The sequence below is a fragment of the Malania oleifera genome, chromosome 5 (assembly GCF_029873635.1).
Source record: "Malania oleifera isolate guangnan ecotype guangnan chromosome 5, ASM2987363v1, whole genome shotgun sequence".
In the NCBI taxonomy this organism is placed as follows: domain Eukaryota; kingdom Viridiplantae; phylum Streptophyta; class Magnoliopsida; order Santalales; family Ximeniaceae; genus Malania; species Malania oleifera.
In genome coordinates this window covers 34,531,744-34,548,999 of record NC_080421.1, presented here as the reverse complement: position 1 = coordinate 34,548,999, position 17,256 = coordinate 34,531,744, and the positions used below count along the sequence as shown (strand labels likewise).

Here is a 17,256-nt window from a genome sequence, read left to right as displayed (position 1 = left end):
AATTAATACGATAATCATATGTTGTAAATATAAATTAAGAATAAGATTATTTTTAATTAAAAAATGATATTATAGGATTTTTACTTAATAAAAAATAAATATTAATTAAAAATAACAATTAACATAATTATCAATTAAATTGCTGATTAAAATTTAACCACATATTATTTTACTATGTATTATAACCTATTAATTATTAATGAAATATAATTAGATTTTAAAATGTCTAAAAAAAACCATTTATAAATTTAAATTAACATTAAATAAACTGAAAATTTTAATTTAGTTATTAACGCTATGTTAACAAAAATTAATGTGATAATCATAGGTTATAAATAGACATTAGCAACAAGATTATTGTTAATTAATAAATAGTATTATATTTTTAGTTAATATAAAATATTTAAATTTTAATTAAAAAATTAATATAATTATCATTAAAATTTTTTATTTTAAAAATATCAATATTTTTAATTAACTATATATATATATATATATATTATTTTACTATGTATTATGACAAATTAGTTATTGTAAATCAATTTGAACAAAAAGTATTTATTCATTTAAATTAATATTAAATAAATTAAAAATTTAAATTTAGTTGATAATATTATTTTTATATCATAATTCAACATTATAGTAATATATTATAATATACTTAATAATAACATTATTGATAACTAAAAATAATAATTTTATATTTTTTTAATAAAAAAATTAAAAATATTAATATTTATAATTTAAAATATGTTTAAAAATAATTATATAGTGCTCTATAAACTTAGCTTCATACAAACCCCAAAAATAAATAAATAAAATAAAATAAAAAATCAGACAATCAAACAAACAGTGATGGATAAAGAGTTTTTTTCCCGTTTTATCCTTTTTTTTTAAATATATTAAATAATACATTTTTTGGGAAAATATTTTCCAGAATAACCTTGGCGTAATCTCGGTACTTGAAGTAGCCAAATTTGTCACGTGTCATTCAAAAAAAAATATTATTTAATATATATTTTTAAATAATGATAAATCAGGAAATAAATTCTTTTAATATATTTTAAAAAAATTAATAAATCAAGAAATAAATTTTTCTGTATAATAAATTTAGCATTTATTATTTGTTTTGAGTAATTAGCATTTATAAATTGGGAACGTTTTGGGAAACTTTCTATACCCGTCCTGCGATTGGAAAATTTATATATATAATAATTATTTGAAACTAGCCGTTGACCACGGGCAAGACAGTATTTATGACGATCCAAAATAAATTTTATTTTAAGAAAACACTTGCGTCTCTCCCCTTTTTATATTAATTATTTTTTACAGGAGATAATAAAAATTATTTTTACATTTAAAATTTTCTTATTTTAAGAAATAATAATAAAAAGTTATGAAGATTTATTCAAATTTTAAAATACAAAATCATTTATAAAATTATTATATACTATATATATATATATATATATATATTACACTATTTTAAAATTTTCTAAAATATCCATATAATTATCTGTAATTTTTACCTTGCATGCATTGCTTTGGTTCTTTAATTTTTTTTTAAAAAAAAATACCAAAAATTGATAATTTAATTGATTTAAAATATCCACTAATTTTTTTATTTTTTATTACTCATAATTTTAATATGTATGGGTCTTTTGGAACATCTCAAGTGATGTCAACCGCCTAATTAATCTTAACAATTAGAATTTAAACTATGATATCATTTTTATTTTTTAATATTCATTTTTGTACAGTGATGAAGCAGTTTATCATAAAAAAATCTGGTATTAAATAAATATTGAAATTACTGCTTGTAACTTTGCAGTGTTAATAATAAGTATTTTTCTTAATTGATATTGATATTGATAAAAAAATCTCATATTGAATAAATATTAAAATAATTTTTTTTTGTTGTGTCGATATATATATATATATATATATATATATATATATAAATTTTTAGGTACAAATAAAATTGGTAATTTAAATAAAGTTCAAAATTTTAATTTATTATGCAATAAATTTTTTTAATATATTTTTTAAAAAAATGATAAATCGGAAAATAAATTATTCTGTGTAATAAATCGAGAAATAAATTGTTTTAATATATATTTTTTAAAAATAATAAATCAAAAAATAAATTCTTCTGCGTAATAAATTTATTATTTATTATTATAATAATGATAAATCGATTTATTACGTAGAAGAAATTATTTCTTGATTTATCATTTTAAAAAAATATATATTAAAAGAATTTATTTTTCGATTTATTACGTAGAAGAATTTATTACGCAGAATAATTTATTTTTTAATTTATTATTTTTAAAAATATATTAAATTATATTTTTTTATAAGAATGACACAAGACAAATCTCGTTACTCCAGTGTTATTCGAAAAATATTTTCCTAAAAAAGGTATTATTTAATATATTTAAAAAAGAAAAGAAAGGATAAAACGGTAAAAAACTCGACGGATAAAACATAGAAGAGACGAACAGGGCCAGCTCCTTCGTGGACGACTCGAGCCCTTATTCTCGCGGCCCCATCCTCATAGCTTCCTATCCTTCTTCGCCGGACGTCTCAACATTCATCGACGGCGATCTTGGCTTCTGGCGAAGGGCTTGAGGGCTCTTCTTTGCTCGAGTTCCTCCCTGTTCGCCGGACATTTCACTCTAGCACTCGGGACCCCCCATCTTCCGAGCCTCCTCTTTCTCGAAGGCTCGAAGGCTCTTCTTTTCTCAACGTGAGTCCCTCCTTCCTCCTTCCTTCCCTCTTCTCCATCCCACCTGTTTTTTTTTTTGTCAAATCATTTTTACTAGTTCGAAACTATTGAATGCTCAAGCACAATATTGTTGTTTCAGTGTTTTAGAAACCAAAAGTTAAAAGGAGGGCTGCTCAAGCACAAAAAAATGCATCTTCAGAGTTTACTTGCAACACCATCCTGCCCCACTGCCTATTTTTTGTATATTGTTTTTTTTTTTCAAATGATGGATGATGATATTGATATATAGATATCAGTAATTTATATTAGTATCAAACCATCAATATTAATATTGTTATTATGGAACTATGGAACTTGGACTGCTGCGGTTGCTCTTTTGCTCAGTTGCTGCTTGCTTAACTTAGTTCACTTGATAAATGGATCATAATAATCCTATTTCCTCAATGTTTTTCATTTGAAAGGAAAACCATGCCTAAACACACACACACACACACACACACACGCATATATTATATTAACTAACATATACCCACGGTGTCATATCCTTATTTTAACCAAATGAGCATATCATGATGTCGGTATTGTGTTGTATCTGTCCCTTGTCAGTATCGGTGCTTCTTATATTAGCAGTTGGTTGGGAGGTGCATTTGATGAATCATGTGAAAGGGGAAATTTTCAAATTGTTTAACAATATAATTTTTTTTAAAAAAAAATAGCAGGAATAGATATATTGTTTGCTAAGCATTATACTGAAATATTATTGAGCTTGATGTCGTCATGTATTTTTTATCTGGATGAGGCAAATCTATTTTAGTTGCAGATGGATATATCATCAATCAAGTTGGAATTAAACAATGGCATTCTAAAAGTAAATAACCAAATTATAACGTCTAAAAACATTATAAGAAGTACAGATAAACCCTCACTCTCTCATCATAAAACATAGTGATGAGGGCAAGCCAACCCAATAGTAGAAAAGGACACATTGCGAGAGTGAGCCGCCAATAGCTATGCATATTCTACCAATCTAGGGAGATTACCTGGATAAGAGAAAGTTTACACCTCAAGAGTAACTTCCACAGACAAAAGAAGGAATTGGAGGAGCTTTTAGCAGCTGTACTGGACGTAATTGCTCCATGTGCCAGCTTAAAAGGAGGGAACCTTGGTAACAGTCAAAAAGGGACCCCAAAGTCATCAACCTTTTAAGACTCTTTAGTGCATTCTTTTGTCTATGATTCCAGATCATAAGCGAGCAAGGCAGCTCAGCCTACCTGAACTGTCCTACTCCCAAAATTTTGCATTAACATATTGCCATTGCCTGTGGGAAATAGACAATAACCCATAGTGAATGCAAGGAGAAATTACAATCAAAGCAGCACCCTAAGCGTGGTCGTCATAACCAAAGGTCACAAGCATCCCTACTTATCTCATCTGCACAAGGGAGTAGGGATGTTTCCATAGCCTCTACCAAGGCTTTGCAATAAAGGATTCACACCATAAAAGGATCCATTTGAGATCTAGAAGAACAGAACAGACAAAGTCCTCCAACTCAGCCGGGAACTACTCAAGAAAAATGCTTATAGAGGGAGGAACAGTTGGAACTCTCCAATGTTCACACTAAGAGTAGTAGGGCTTCACACAAAAAAGCATGAAAAAAGACAAGCAATCAGTTGTCAGCAGCTAAAATTCATCAGGGATCATCCTCCCAAACTTAAGCTCAAAAAATCTTCATTTGGTAAACAACTCGAGATGAGTGCAACACTAGGACAGGTAACGAAGAGTTGAAGACCATATAGGAAGAAGGCCTTGAGGATGAATCAGATCTCCAAAAGATACCCTTTTTCACCCCATATATCATAGAAAGACCTAGATTGACTGGTTTCATGATGCTGCCCATCAACTTTCAGTGGCATCTTGGATCTGGTAGATCACCTTTAATCTTTCTAATCACTGATGCTTCTACATAGAATATCCGATGCAGTCATGCGTGGCATTTTCGGTGACCCTAAAGAAGGCAGCTCAGACGTGGTATTTCAGATTCCCACCAAGGCCAGTTTCTTCATTCAAGTATTTCAGCTGCCTATTTCTTGATCATTTCACTAGCTTCCATAGTTATCCTAAGTCATCTTGTACTCTCTTTCATTGAGAAGGCATTAGAAAGAGATTGAAGTAGGCATTGGAGGAGAAAGACATCACCTTGGAAAGAAATTATTATGTAAAAGAAGTATGATAGTACTTTATAATGGTTGGAAAATATGAAACTAGCCCCATAAAGAAGACCTATGAGTTACTTGAAGCACAACATCATATCTGTTTGTGCAAAGATCTTACAAATAAAATCAATTAGTGAGGTTCCTTAGGTAGAGTTGTGTGCCGCAAGGAAGATAGGAGCCCATGGCGATGAGATTGACTATTGAGGTGGTGAATGTCGTTTCTAGAGGATCTACTTGGGGAGATAGTTATTACTGTAGAGCGTGGAAGGTGTTAGCATGAAGAAGTTTTGTGGAGGAAGACCAAGCTTACACAGCTTGGATTGATGAGCAAATAGCTTTTTATGAAGATAATAGAGTCCATGTGCCTTGAGATGACGCATTGGTGATCTCCCTCACTACTTATGAGGTGGAGCATAAACTCATGTACTAGGGTAGTTTAGATGTGGTAGTCAATGTTTGTTGATTTTCTCATTTTGAAAACAACCTTGGCATATGGCGCTTTCTTTGACATACCAAGCTTGAGTACTCTTAGAGCTATTTCATCAAGGTGTGATATTTGGATATTTGGGATTGACCTTGGGGATTAGAATCAGAATGGACAGTTTCCATTCCATGTGTTTGGATTTTGGAAATTCCATTCCCTTTTCAATTGAATGGGGTTTTGACTTAATGTGTTTTTTGATTACAACCTCTCATGCAAGCATGAACTATACATTTTTGCCTAGAAACAAAACAAAAGGCTATACACCAATTTAGCAATAACTACAACTTTCATTCTTTTCCCAAACCATGCTTTGCAAATCCTTAAACAAATTACAAAATAGCTCCAAAGTTATTAAATATCAAAATGAAACCCCAAAAAACACTAAAATATCCTCAACATCCCTAAATTAACTAGAATCCCTAATATACACAAATATCCTCAACAAAAACAGGGGTTTAATTTTTAAATGTGATTTCTTTCACTCCTCGAGAGGCTTGAGGTAATGAGATCCGTTGCCCCCTTTCCTATTAATTTTGGTCATCGAGGTGCTTAGCCCCATGCTAATGAAAGCTACTACAAGAGGGATCTTTAGAGTTCTCAAGGTGGGCAGAAATGGAAGGCTTACAAAAGTTTCTCATCTTCTCTTTGTAGATGATACTATTATTTTTTGTGAAGATGATCCACTCCATATCCTCAACCTCTAATGCATTTTGTTAGGGTTTGAGGTCATCACATGCCTAAAAGTGAACCTTGGCAAAAGTGAGCTTATTCTAGTTGGGGAGAACACAGGGGGGGACTTTCCTTGCTAGTATTTTGGGTTGTATGATGGGAACCTTTCATTAATTACCTTGGTCTCCCGACTCCCTCCCCCCCCCACCCCCCACCTTGGAGCCAAATTCAAAGATAAAGGAATTCGGGCCCTATTATTGAAAAGTTTGGAAAGAGACTGGCAAGTTGGAAAAGAAATTCCTTATCAAAAAGAGACAGACTCACTTTTATCAAGAGCACTTTGATGAATCTTCCAATTTACTTCATGTCTCTGCTTTCTTTACCGGCCTCAGTCACTAGGAGATTGGAGGGAATTCAAAGAAGATTTCTTTGGGGAAGCATAGGGGAGGAGTTTAAATATAATATCACTTTGTTAGATGGGGAGTGGTCAAACAATCCATTTATTCGGGAGGTTTTGAGTTGAAATCCCTCCTCACTTTCAATAAAGCCCTCCTTTGAAAGTGGTTTTGGAGGTTCAAAAAGTAGAAAGACCACCTTTGGTGGAATACCATTGTTTCTAAATATGGGCTTGAGCACAATGATTGGACAACGCACAAGAATAGAGGTCCCTATGGAGTGGGAGTATGAAAATTCATCAAGAAAGGATGGGATGAGTTTTTCCAATTTGTAACATTTCAAGTGGGAATGGGGCCAATGTTTACTTTTGGCATGATGTTTGGTGTGAGAATCGTAATCTTAGAGGCTAGAGCTGCTTTTCCTTCCATCTACAACTTGGCTTGTGACAGAAATGCCCTTATCAGCCATCTCCAAAGCACTAATCAAGGAATTTTCTGGGACATTCCTTTTACAAGGAATGTAACAGATTGGGAACTTCACACACACTCTGATTTCTACAAATTTCTATACAAATTCCATCACCAAAACATCCCCAACGAGCCAAAATGGGCTTTGGACAAAAATGGTGTTTTCACTGTTAAATCTTTTTATAAGAAGCTCTCACTGCTGGGAATAAATTGCAACAACTCTCCTTGGATCTTCATTTGGATGACAGCAGCCCCTTCAAAGGTTGCCTTTTTTGTCCATATATGGAAATATTTAACCCTCGATAATCTGCAGAAAAGAGGGTTTACAGTCATGAATCAGTGTTTTCTATGTATGGCTGATGCAAAATCAGTCAACCATATTCTTCTCCACTGCCCCTGGACAAGGTATTTGTGGAATTTGGCTCTTTCCTTGGTTGCGCAGCATTGGGTTATGGCAAATTCAGTTGGAGGGGAGATTTGGGCTCTAAAAGGCATCAAAGCCACAAAGGAGAAGCAAAAGGCTTTGAACCTTGTCCCTCTTGCCATCTTTTGGTATGCTTGGGAAGAAAGAAATAAAAGAGCCTTCAAAGAGTCATCTACTTCACTTCAGACCTGCAAAGCCCAATGGATTACTGCTGTCTCCAGCCGGCTTAGTGGGAAATTTGTTAATGATCATTTTGTAATCCTTGATGTTTGTGACATGTGAATGGTTGACGTTTTGTACAACAGATTGGCATCCCCTTGATGCCTTGCTAATATAATTTATTTTTGCTGATAAAAAAAATCTTTGACTAAAACATAATCACCTAGAAATATCTATTGGTGGTTTTCCATCACACTAGCACCAGTTTTCATAGGTTGGTGGATATAGTCTTGTGTGCACAGGTAGTTGCAACATGGAAGCCTACATAAATTAAACAATCTATTAGTGAAGATTAAGCAAGTAGGGCAATGCATCACCAACCTAGAAGAAGTTCTCGGAGTGTTGAGGAAGTTCAGTATCACTCTTACCACATCACCTATGCATTTGGTATTTTTTTGCAGAAAATTCCTTGGGTTTATGGTAACAATGGTGGAATAAAATCAAATCTAGATAATATTGTCTCTCTAATAGAAATGGCCTTTGCAAGTCTAAGGAATTTTTCTTTACAAGTCCCTTGTCCTCTTTTTTTCATATTCTTTCTTCTAACTTCATTTATAATAGGGTGAAATTGAGGATGGTTGTTGGGGGACCTATTTTGTTGGATAAAGGGAAGGAAATGACCATGTCAAATGTTCACAATGAGTTTTTATTAGACTATGAAGAAAAGGAGAGCGACTCGTTTTCTTCACAATATTGAGGAGTTATTGATTGAGTGCGAAGGACAAAGGGAGTTACACATCTCAAGAAAAAGTGGAGACGTTTCTTTTGAAATTGGACAAACTACGAGATTGGGGTTGAGGAAACTTTTGGTGCTTCTATATTTGGTTAGTGCTGTGATAATAGTAACTAAAGAGATATAGATATAGTTGGCATTTTGGTTCAAGAAGAACTTAGCCAAAATTCTTTAGGGGTTTAATTTTGTAGCTCAAAGTTCTTGATTCCATTGCCCCTAATTTTATCAAATTTTAGAGACAAGGAATCTTGAAATAAATTAACCAAAGGCTCCATTGGTAAACAATACAATGTTTGTAGGTATTCTCCCTACTTTGCTACTACATCGTACAAACTTTGAGCTTCGTGTGTGCCATGGGAGTCTATTGATGAGGGGACTTTCCAAAAAGTCCTTTTAGATGATGTGAGGGATAACCAACTTGCTTAGCATCTCCTTAATGAGTTGGGTCTTAGTTTGGCGAATCCTAGCGAAAAGAGGGTTAAGCTTAGCATAGATGAAACTAGGGACCGGAAAGAGGCAAAGAAATTGAGCAGGGAGCTGGATTGATTAGCATATTTGGTTTATTAGAAGGAAGGAGGCAGGTTCTTAGGGGTCATTAGTGGTTTCAAATAAGGCTCGTTTCTTGGAAAGTGCAAAGGTCAAGGGGCGTCAGTCAGAGGAGTGGTTAAAGAGCTAGTTAAAAAGGTTAGTTTGGATATTTTGTTTTTTGCAGGGGACTTAATTTAGGAGAAGTAGACACTTTTTAATCAATTGCATTTGCAACTCTAGGAGTAGAGGTTGAGTGTCTCTCCCATCTTCTGGCAAGTTTGGGGGCTAAATAGTGGTGTAGGATACGAGGATAGCTGGTAGCTGCTCTTAAGGATTGTGGGGTCTTTCTCTCTATTGGTATTATTAGAGCTTAGGGTTTTGAGGAGTGGTGGTTTATGTCAGCTTATGGACCGTCTTTGTCCTCGCTTTTGCTGTTGACTTAATTAGTGTTTTTAGGCTTTGTAGTCCATGTTGGTTATTGTTGACCAATGAGTGGGAAGATGTTTTTCCAAATGTTGTTTCAAAGATTCTTGTTATGTCTATCTTAAATCATCCATGTGCTTTTAGATTCTAATCTTGTTTAGTTGGGGACCCACCGCTCTCAAATTTGAGAACATGTGGTTGATGCACCCCTCCTTTCGTGATAGTGTTAGGGATTGGTGGGAGAGTGTCAATTCTAGGGCTAGGAGGCTTTATTGATGAAAAACTTGAAGTTTGTTAAAATCAAGTTTAAATAATGGAATAAAAAAGTTTTTGGAAATTTCAAAGAGATTAAAAATAACATTCTCTAAAATTGTTCATTTGGATAGGCTAAAGGAGTGTAGGATGTTGGGTGAGGAGGATAGGGCCAAAAGGGCTCATCTTTATAATGATTTGGAGATGTTATTATTTGAGAGAGCATATAAATTGGAGTCACAAGTCAAGGATTAAGTGGATTTTTTAGGGAGCGTAGGAGGTTGGAGGGGTGGAAGAGCGTGTACTTGTCTCTTAGGGGATCGTATTACAATCATTAGTACATTCCTTTCTAACATGCCCATTTATTTCTTCTTTTTTAGAGTTTCCACGAGTGTGGCTATGGTGTTGGGGAGGCTGATGCGTGATTTTCTTTGGTCCTGCACTCGGGAGAATAAGAGGGACCTATCTTGTTAGTTGGGATGTGTTTAGAAGATCTATGTGGGAGATTGGGCCTTGGTAACGTGGTATATAGAAACATCTCTTAAGTTGGAAAACTGTTGTGGAGCTTCCTTTAGGTAAATTCCTTTTCGCACATAGTGATAAGAAGTATGGAGTTCATCGTAATGGATGGGATATTAGAAGAATTGGCATGTTTCTCATGCAGTTCCTTGGAAGTTTAATTTTGATTCTGCTCGCTTTTTCTTTCTTATTACTTGGTCCAGAGTGGGCAATGGCAACAGGGTTCAATTTTGGGAGGATGCTTGGGTGGATGAGGTTTCACTTGAGAGGTTGATGCCTCGTCTTTTTATGCATTCTTCACTTTACATAGTGCACCAAATCAGCTCTTTCTTTCCTTCTGAGGGGGGCTTTATTTCTTAGGATTTCCATTTCTTTTGAAATCTCAATTAAATAGGTTTATGAGCTCACTACTAGACCTGGAAAAGCGGATCGAGTCAGATAATCCGTGCCGGATTAGGAAGATTTTCGGGTAAGAATATTACAATCCATATTTGACTCATTTAAGTTGCAGATTTTTGGCGGTTCGAATCGGATAATCCATGGCAGATGGCGGATAATCCGTCATTCTCATCCCTAATATAATTTTTTTTACCATCCAATGAACAATTTATTTTATAACACAATAACTAAAGTTGTTTTTAAAATTATAATTTGGTAATATATTAAACATTTAATAACTAATCATAAAATTATAATTTTTTTTTTAAATTTTTCAAAGCATAAATTTAGAGACTTTTATTTTGATCACAAAAAAGGTGAGTATTTGGGCTTGAGTTTGAATGTGGGCATAGGGTAGACCTAGAGATGCATATAGGTAGTGCAAAAGTTGAGAGTGTGGGACTAAGCATTGGCCAATAGAGCTTATGCTAATTGATTTGATGCTGAATAAGCATGAGCATATCGGATTATCAATGAATTTAAACATTAGTTGTTAACGGATAGGTGGATATCCATTGGATAAAATCTTAAATCTACCAACTGACGACTCATTTAAAGGCGGATAAAAAAATTCCAAACCATATTAGACTCATTTAATGTGCGGATCGGTTATGAGTCAATTTAAGCCGTTCAGATTCGTTTTGGATTAATGGATTTTTATCCATTTTTCCAGGTCTACTCACTACCCTGCTTAATTTTCTAGATCATTTGCTCCTTTAGTAGGGGTGATGAGAGAGTTAGGATGGGGATTCTTCTGGTCCTTTTTCTCTCAAGTATCTTTTTTCCTCCATCTTTTGAAATTTCCTACTCCCAATCATTATCGTTTGAGCCATAATGTTTGGAAGGCAAAGGTTCCATTTAAGATTCAGACTTTCATCTGAACTATGACTCTCAACAAAATTAATATGCATGACTATCTACAGCTTAGAAGATTCTATTAGGCCCTCTCCTAATATTTGCATGATGTGTCAAGAGTCTAATGAAACAAATGCATACCTTTTTGTTCATTGTTGAGTGGTCAACCATCTAAGGAGTGCCTTTCTTTTTCTTTTTTTTTGTGTTTTCGTGACACATGAGTGGTGCCTCAGGTTGTGGAGATTACTTGCCGGCCATGGAAAGAGTGGAAAAGGAACAGCTTTATGGAGATGTGCATTCTTTGCTTTTCTGTGGACCCTCTGGATTGAGAGGAATACAAGAATTTTTAAGGTTGTAGGATAGAGTAGTGTTATTGGTTTCTCTTCTGGCTCTTTCGTTTGTTTGTTTTTTTTTTCCTTCTTTGTTTTGTTTTTTATGTGTGGGGCATCACCATCCAACCTTCTAAGGAATTGGAGGGCAGCATTATATATTTGTTTTAGCTGTTTTTTGGAGGATGTCTTGTCCTTCTCTCATTGTTCTTTTGTCTTTTCTCATAATATATTTTTCTTATCCAAAAGTAGTAGTAGTAGTGGTAGTACTAATAATAATTATCAATGTTTTAAAAGGTGAAGAAGTATGGCAAGGTGTTTTGACCTGTAAGAGGCGAGGCATAACCTTAAGACATTGAGGCATAAGCCTTTTGAGAATTTTTTATGAATAATTTACACATTACAAAAAAAAAAAAAAACCCATGAAACTCACTAATAAAATTTTAAAAAACCAAATATAATTTGTAAACTACTTGTTGTCCATTTAAAAGTTGCTAACTTGAATTCATTACGTATATCATGACAAGATGGCTATAACATTACAAAATTCAAATTAGTTTCAAGATCTAAGATAGAACTCAATTATTTTGTAAGGGTTGATGTATAAGAGATCTAGAAATCAACAAAGTTTCAACATTCCTTCTATATAAACATGTAGCTAAAATTTTCTAGCCAAATCTAACTTGAAACAACCCAAAATGCATAAGCCCCAATTGGAAAGGCAAAAGGTATGCTTCCTGTTCAAATGCATAATTCTCATCATGTAATGTGTTAGCATTTTTGGTGTTTAGTATTTTAGATTGAGCCTCAAGGTGTTCTAGGGATGCCTTGCCTTGATTTGAGGCTTGCCTCAATTGAGCCTTTTAAAACATTGATGATGGTGGTTGTGATGATAGCAACATTCAGTTTGTAGTTGACCATCAAATTTTACCTTCAGTCGCATATATGGAAGAGGTTAAAAAATGCTGCCTATACAACAGTTGAGTTGCTTAATTCTCATGGGGCATGCAAATGGGTCTATAATGGCTTAGTAGCTAATGTTCCCTATTTCTTTTGATATGTTCATATTTTAATTGTTTGAATCCTAAAATCTGCAGTTATTGAACTTCCTGAATGGATTTGGCTTTCGTTCATAAAGCGTGGGACAAGTGGGCATCTAATAATGTTGGCTCTACAGGTGAGAAAGCTTGAGCTTTTCAAGTTGACTCCTTTCATTTTTGTTTACATTTTCTATATTTAATTTTAACTCTGTGTACTGTGAAGAAATAAGTGAAAGATTTATTTTAACTGGTAGGTAAACCACTGAAGGCTGCTTTGCTTATTAACTATGATCCTACTGGACCATCCCGCCTCCTGTCTACAATGTAAGAAAACAAGATTTGTAAGCTTCCTAGACTTTGTCATGGCTATGTTTCATTTGGGAACATCTAATCTACTATTTCATTTTCCTACCTTTTTTATTTTTTTCTTTTGGTTTTTTTTTTTTTTCAATGGGACCATAATGACTTTGCTGTTCTATTTTGAGCCACTTTCAGAACGTATTTTTGAATGGGTTTTTTGAACTTGATAAAAATTAAATGCCAGCATGCTGAAGAAATGATCTATATCAGTTCATTTGATTTTGTTGTAGAAGTGTGATTTTAGGGAAATTTGCTTGAATAATTTGCAAGTGATTGGAGGGTGGTTCATTTGTTATTTTTCCTTTTCTGGTTGGAAGATAGCTTGTTCTTACTTTGCCATGTTCTATTTTTCTCTCTTAATAATTTTTTTCTTTAAAAACCATCAGTATCTCTATGCTTTTTTTTTTTTCTTCTTTTTTTTCCTCTGTAAACGATTATATCTCCATATGATGCCATTAACCTGCTTTTTCAAATTCTCTGTGAAACACATTGATGGTAATTTAACAGCATGTCCATGCCTCAGTTGCATGCTAAAATCAACGGAAAATTATTTTTGCCCTTGCTTTTCCACGTTATTAGTGTATGTATTCTTTGCTAATATTATGGGAGCAGTAAAAACATTTTTACATGGGTGATATGAATGCCAAATTTTCTTTCTATTGTTCATGCCAACATTGCATTTATTGGAAGGCATTGTATCTTTGTCCATTTACGAGTAAATTTGTCATGTGCAACTGTACAATGACAAGAAGAAGCCTTAAGTCCCACTTTGTATTGTGCAACTGTGCAAGTAAATAATGCGGTGTAAGTTGAAGAGATTAGGACATCTACCAGTGAAGAAAGATATACCATGACCTAAGCCCGGAATGCAATTGGAGGTTAAATGAACATAATTCTACAGCACAAACTGATTTCCTCTATATAGAAAATTACAAACACTGGTTTTGCTATATAAAAAAAGTAAATAAAACAAACTCAGGTTATTCTGGTGGCTATGGTTAAAAGGCTTGCACACTGTTTAATTTGAATTTGTGTACCATAGTTTTTACAAACAGCTGATTGAATTTCTGTACCACAGAATTATTTTTGTTAGCGTCATGTAAGAAACATACCTCTATTTGAAAGAGATTTTACTTCATGATTTTGTGATTCTTGTGAAAGCATGTCACTGGAAACACATTTATACACTTGCTTATGTTTTTTCATTTGGATTGTAGCGAAGCATGGGATTTGAAGCTTCGTTTGATGCTTATAGTGCAGAGCAAGAAGGGATAAAGGCAGATCCAATTGAATTGAGTCAATTTGTTGATCTTATCAGATGCAACAAACTCCAGAGTGAATGCTTCTTCATCGGACCAAACCAGTGTAAGTTCTGTCACAGCTGCCAAGTATTTCTTGTACCTGTTTGGTCATTAGCTGAATCAAGAAAGAAAACCCTAACTTGCAGTTTAGTTCTCGAGGTTGTTAAGCTTATCCTTTGACATTTTTGCTTCTCATCACTTATGATTAACAAAGGTCAGAATGAACACCTGGTTTTGATTTTTTGAAGCTTCCCACTGAGCTCTTTTCTTCATGATGGGTTGTCCTCTATTATTTGAACTGTTAGTCTACTCTTATCTCTATTATTCCTGACAGGTAAATTGAGTTGAACCATGGTTTTAAGATCTGGAGCAAACCAGCATGACAGACCTGGGTTCAACAGGGACCCTGGTCACCATGTAACTCAGATTTTTCTTGAACCAGTGTCAACCCAGCCAACGTGAGGCAACTTGGCCTAATTTTGCCTGAACCAACAAGTGGATCAGGTTGATTCCCCATTATACACAAAAGAAAACTCTCAAATGTGTGTTGGACCTAGTAAGGGATCAAAACTTCACAGGAGTTGTGCTGCTGGGCATTTGACCAACGCATCAGCACATGGCCAATGAAAGTGTAGAATATATTTATAAACATATTGACTGGTTTCCAAAAATAAAATAAAATCAATTAACTTTTTTTACCCAAAAACTAATATTTAATATTTATTACACATGCAAAATGCTCTTTTAATTATTTATTTACAACAAATATAGAATATATTATATAAATTGTGAAAGAATATCTATAAGATAGATCTACAATATTAACTTACTGGTTTGACCAGCAGTCCAATCACCATGTCATCCATTGGACCAATTGAGTCTCCTGTCCAGGTCAGACTGTCCAGGTTTTAGAACAATGGTTTGAAAATTCTATCAAAGAACAAAAAAAAAAGGATAAAAAATAAAAACATTGGTTTGAAAGCTTCAAATTAACTTCCATGCTTCTGAAACAAGTGGTAATTTCTACTTGATGAGTGTTTCTTTGTTGTCAACTAGCCTAGCTGGTCTTAGCTCTTACAGTCTACTCTATTTACATTGACGTGTTGGTTACGGTTCCATTTTTTATGATATTTATTTAATTTTTTTTAAAAATTTTAATGGTTGTGTTTGACTTCAGATATGGTTACATCAAATCACGAGTTCGGATTTTGTGCAAGGTGTATGAACTCATCAAGGCCTGCAGCGGGTGGAGGTGCTATCATTATGCAGACCACAGCATTCCTCTTGGTTGCATTGTAAGCATAGACCATGCTTTTTTATTCTATATTCTGGTTTGCTATCACTTTTTTTGAAATTTAGTATGTTTTGGCCTAGGCATGTTTTATTAATGCAAATATCGGAATAATATTGGAACTTGGTAGCTGATTGATAAGAGCATGGCCCTTTCCTGGGGGTGTGTTCTGATTTGTTGCAGCTATGAGGGTTCTATTGGTGCCGCATCTCTTGCTATGGCAGCTGCAGATCAGTTCTCATGGCAATTAGGTCGGAAGAATTTTTGACTTCATACACCGTGATGGCACAGTTTGCAAGTTTTCAGCATTCACTCCTGGGGCTCTAAATGTCTTGTTTGCATTTTCTTAACAGAAACCTTTATTAAGGTTCGATGTGGTACAGGTCAATTAACTTGTGCAAAGAAATCTTGTTATGAAATTTATTGAGCTGAACTTGCCACGGATGCAACTGGGGTTTGAGAACTTTCCTCCTAAATTTGATCTCAGAAGACTAACTAACCCAGTTGAGCATGGTAAATTTATTGTACAATTCCACCAGTACTAGAATCTAAAAATGGATAGTTTTGTGCGGGTTAGATTTGTTCTGTTGTTTGCTCTTTCTGGGGCTTTCAGGTGTCTGAATTCTGAGTTCAAGTCAATTGGAGCAGCTGCCTGTAGCTACTACCTAGATTATTGTGATTCCAAGTTCCTCTCATTGATTGCTCTCTTTTAACTTAAATATTTGCATGGGAGTTGGCTGATTAGCACACAAACTTGTCTGGAAAAAGCCCATTTTAAAATAATGAAGCAATGGTGGGGGCATCTTGTTCATAAATTATACATTTGAACCTAAATCCATGCCAGATTTCTGCATTTCTTCACTACGGAAGCTAGGGGTGTTCAACAACCTGCCGAGCTAGGCCAATTTCAACATCCCAAACCCAATCAACCCAAAAAAAAAATCAGATTTGAATAGTTTATAGCTCAGTTGGCAGTTTTTCATTTTATGTAACTTGATTGCCGATTTGTGGATGGTGCCTACTCTATTTGACCCAGCGTGACCAACCTATAATGCATATATGTCAATAATAATAATAATAATAATAAGGGCAAAAGACACTAGCTTTTCTTGAGGTTTGCTAAAAAGACAATGATACCTTGAAGTTTAAAAAATTTCAGAGACCTTTCTCGAGATTTTAGAAATTTGAAGGACCCCAGAGGTTTGTTAAAAAGATGTTGACATTTTCACATATTTTGTTAAAAGACAATTGTTTTTAAGATAAGTTTGTATCTTTCTGGTAAATTTTAGGAGAGATTTGTGGCATTTTTAAAACTTCAAGGGAGGTTTATGAGCGTCTTTTATCGTAATAATAATTAGGGTCTACAACTTGTAAGTACTTATGAAAGAATGCATGCGAGGATTGTCAAGTCGACATATTAGTGTTTTATTTTTATATTTTAGTACTATAATGAACACTTATGGCAAAATATGTTTTTTTTAAAAGCCAATTTTTTTTTGAATTATTTAAGTGAAGTTTAAGAAGCAATCAAAGATAGCTTTTTGGTCATTTATAGGTGTTCGTAGGGATGGTTTTGTAAATATAAAA

At 33.9% G+C, this 17,256-nt stretch overlaps 1 protein-coding gene across 3 annotated transcripts; it reads left to right on the top strand.

The window, feature by feature from the left end:
- Positions 1–2,487: 2,487 nt before the first annotated feature.
- Positions 2,488–16,364, top strand: LOC131155448 (uncharacterized). Of its 3 annotated transcripts, none has more exons than XM_058108596.1 (6): positions 2,488–2,749; positions 12,775–12,854; positions 12,972–13,041; positions 14,300–14,442; positions 15,556–15,673; positions 15,853–16,364. In XM_058108596.1, the coding sequence occupies exons 2-6, from the start codon at positions 12,791–12,793 to the stop codon at positions 15,935–15,937; spliced, it is 480 nt and encodes a 159-aa protein (XP_057964579.1). In that variant the 5' UTR covers positions 2,488–2,749; positions 12,775–12,790; the 3' UTR covers positions 15,938–16,364. The 3 variants fall into 3 exon arrangements, with proteins under 3 accessions (XP_057964579.1, XP_057964580.1, XP_057964581.1); XM_058108597.1 differs by having other exon boundaries at positions 2,504–2,749; positions 14,333–14,442; XM_058108598.1 differs by lacking the exon at positions 2,488–2,749 and having other exon boundaries at positions 12,819–12,854; positions 12,972–13,058; positions 14,295–14,442.
- Positions 16,365–17,256: the final 892 nt, after the last annotated feature.

What these genes read in the sequence shown, in the direction of transcription:
- LOC131155448 (XM_058108596.1), top strand. Translation starts at nt 12,791, where the DNA reads ATGGATTTGGCTTTCGTTCATAAAGCGTGGGACAAGTGGGCATCTAAT. An exon ending in TCCCGCCTCCTGTCTACAAT is followed by an intron (nt 13,042 to 14,299) that starts GTAAGAAAACAA and finishes ATTGTAGCGAAG; the next exon opens with CATGGGATTTGAAGCTTCGT. An exon ending in CTTCATCGGACCAAACCAGT is followed by an intron (nt 14,443 to 15,555) that starts GTAAGTTCTGTC and finishes GTTTGACTTCAG; the next exon opens with ATATGGTTACATCAAATCAC.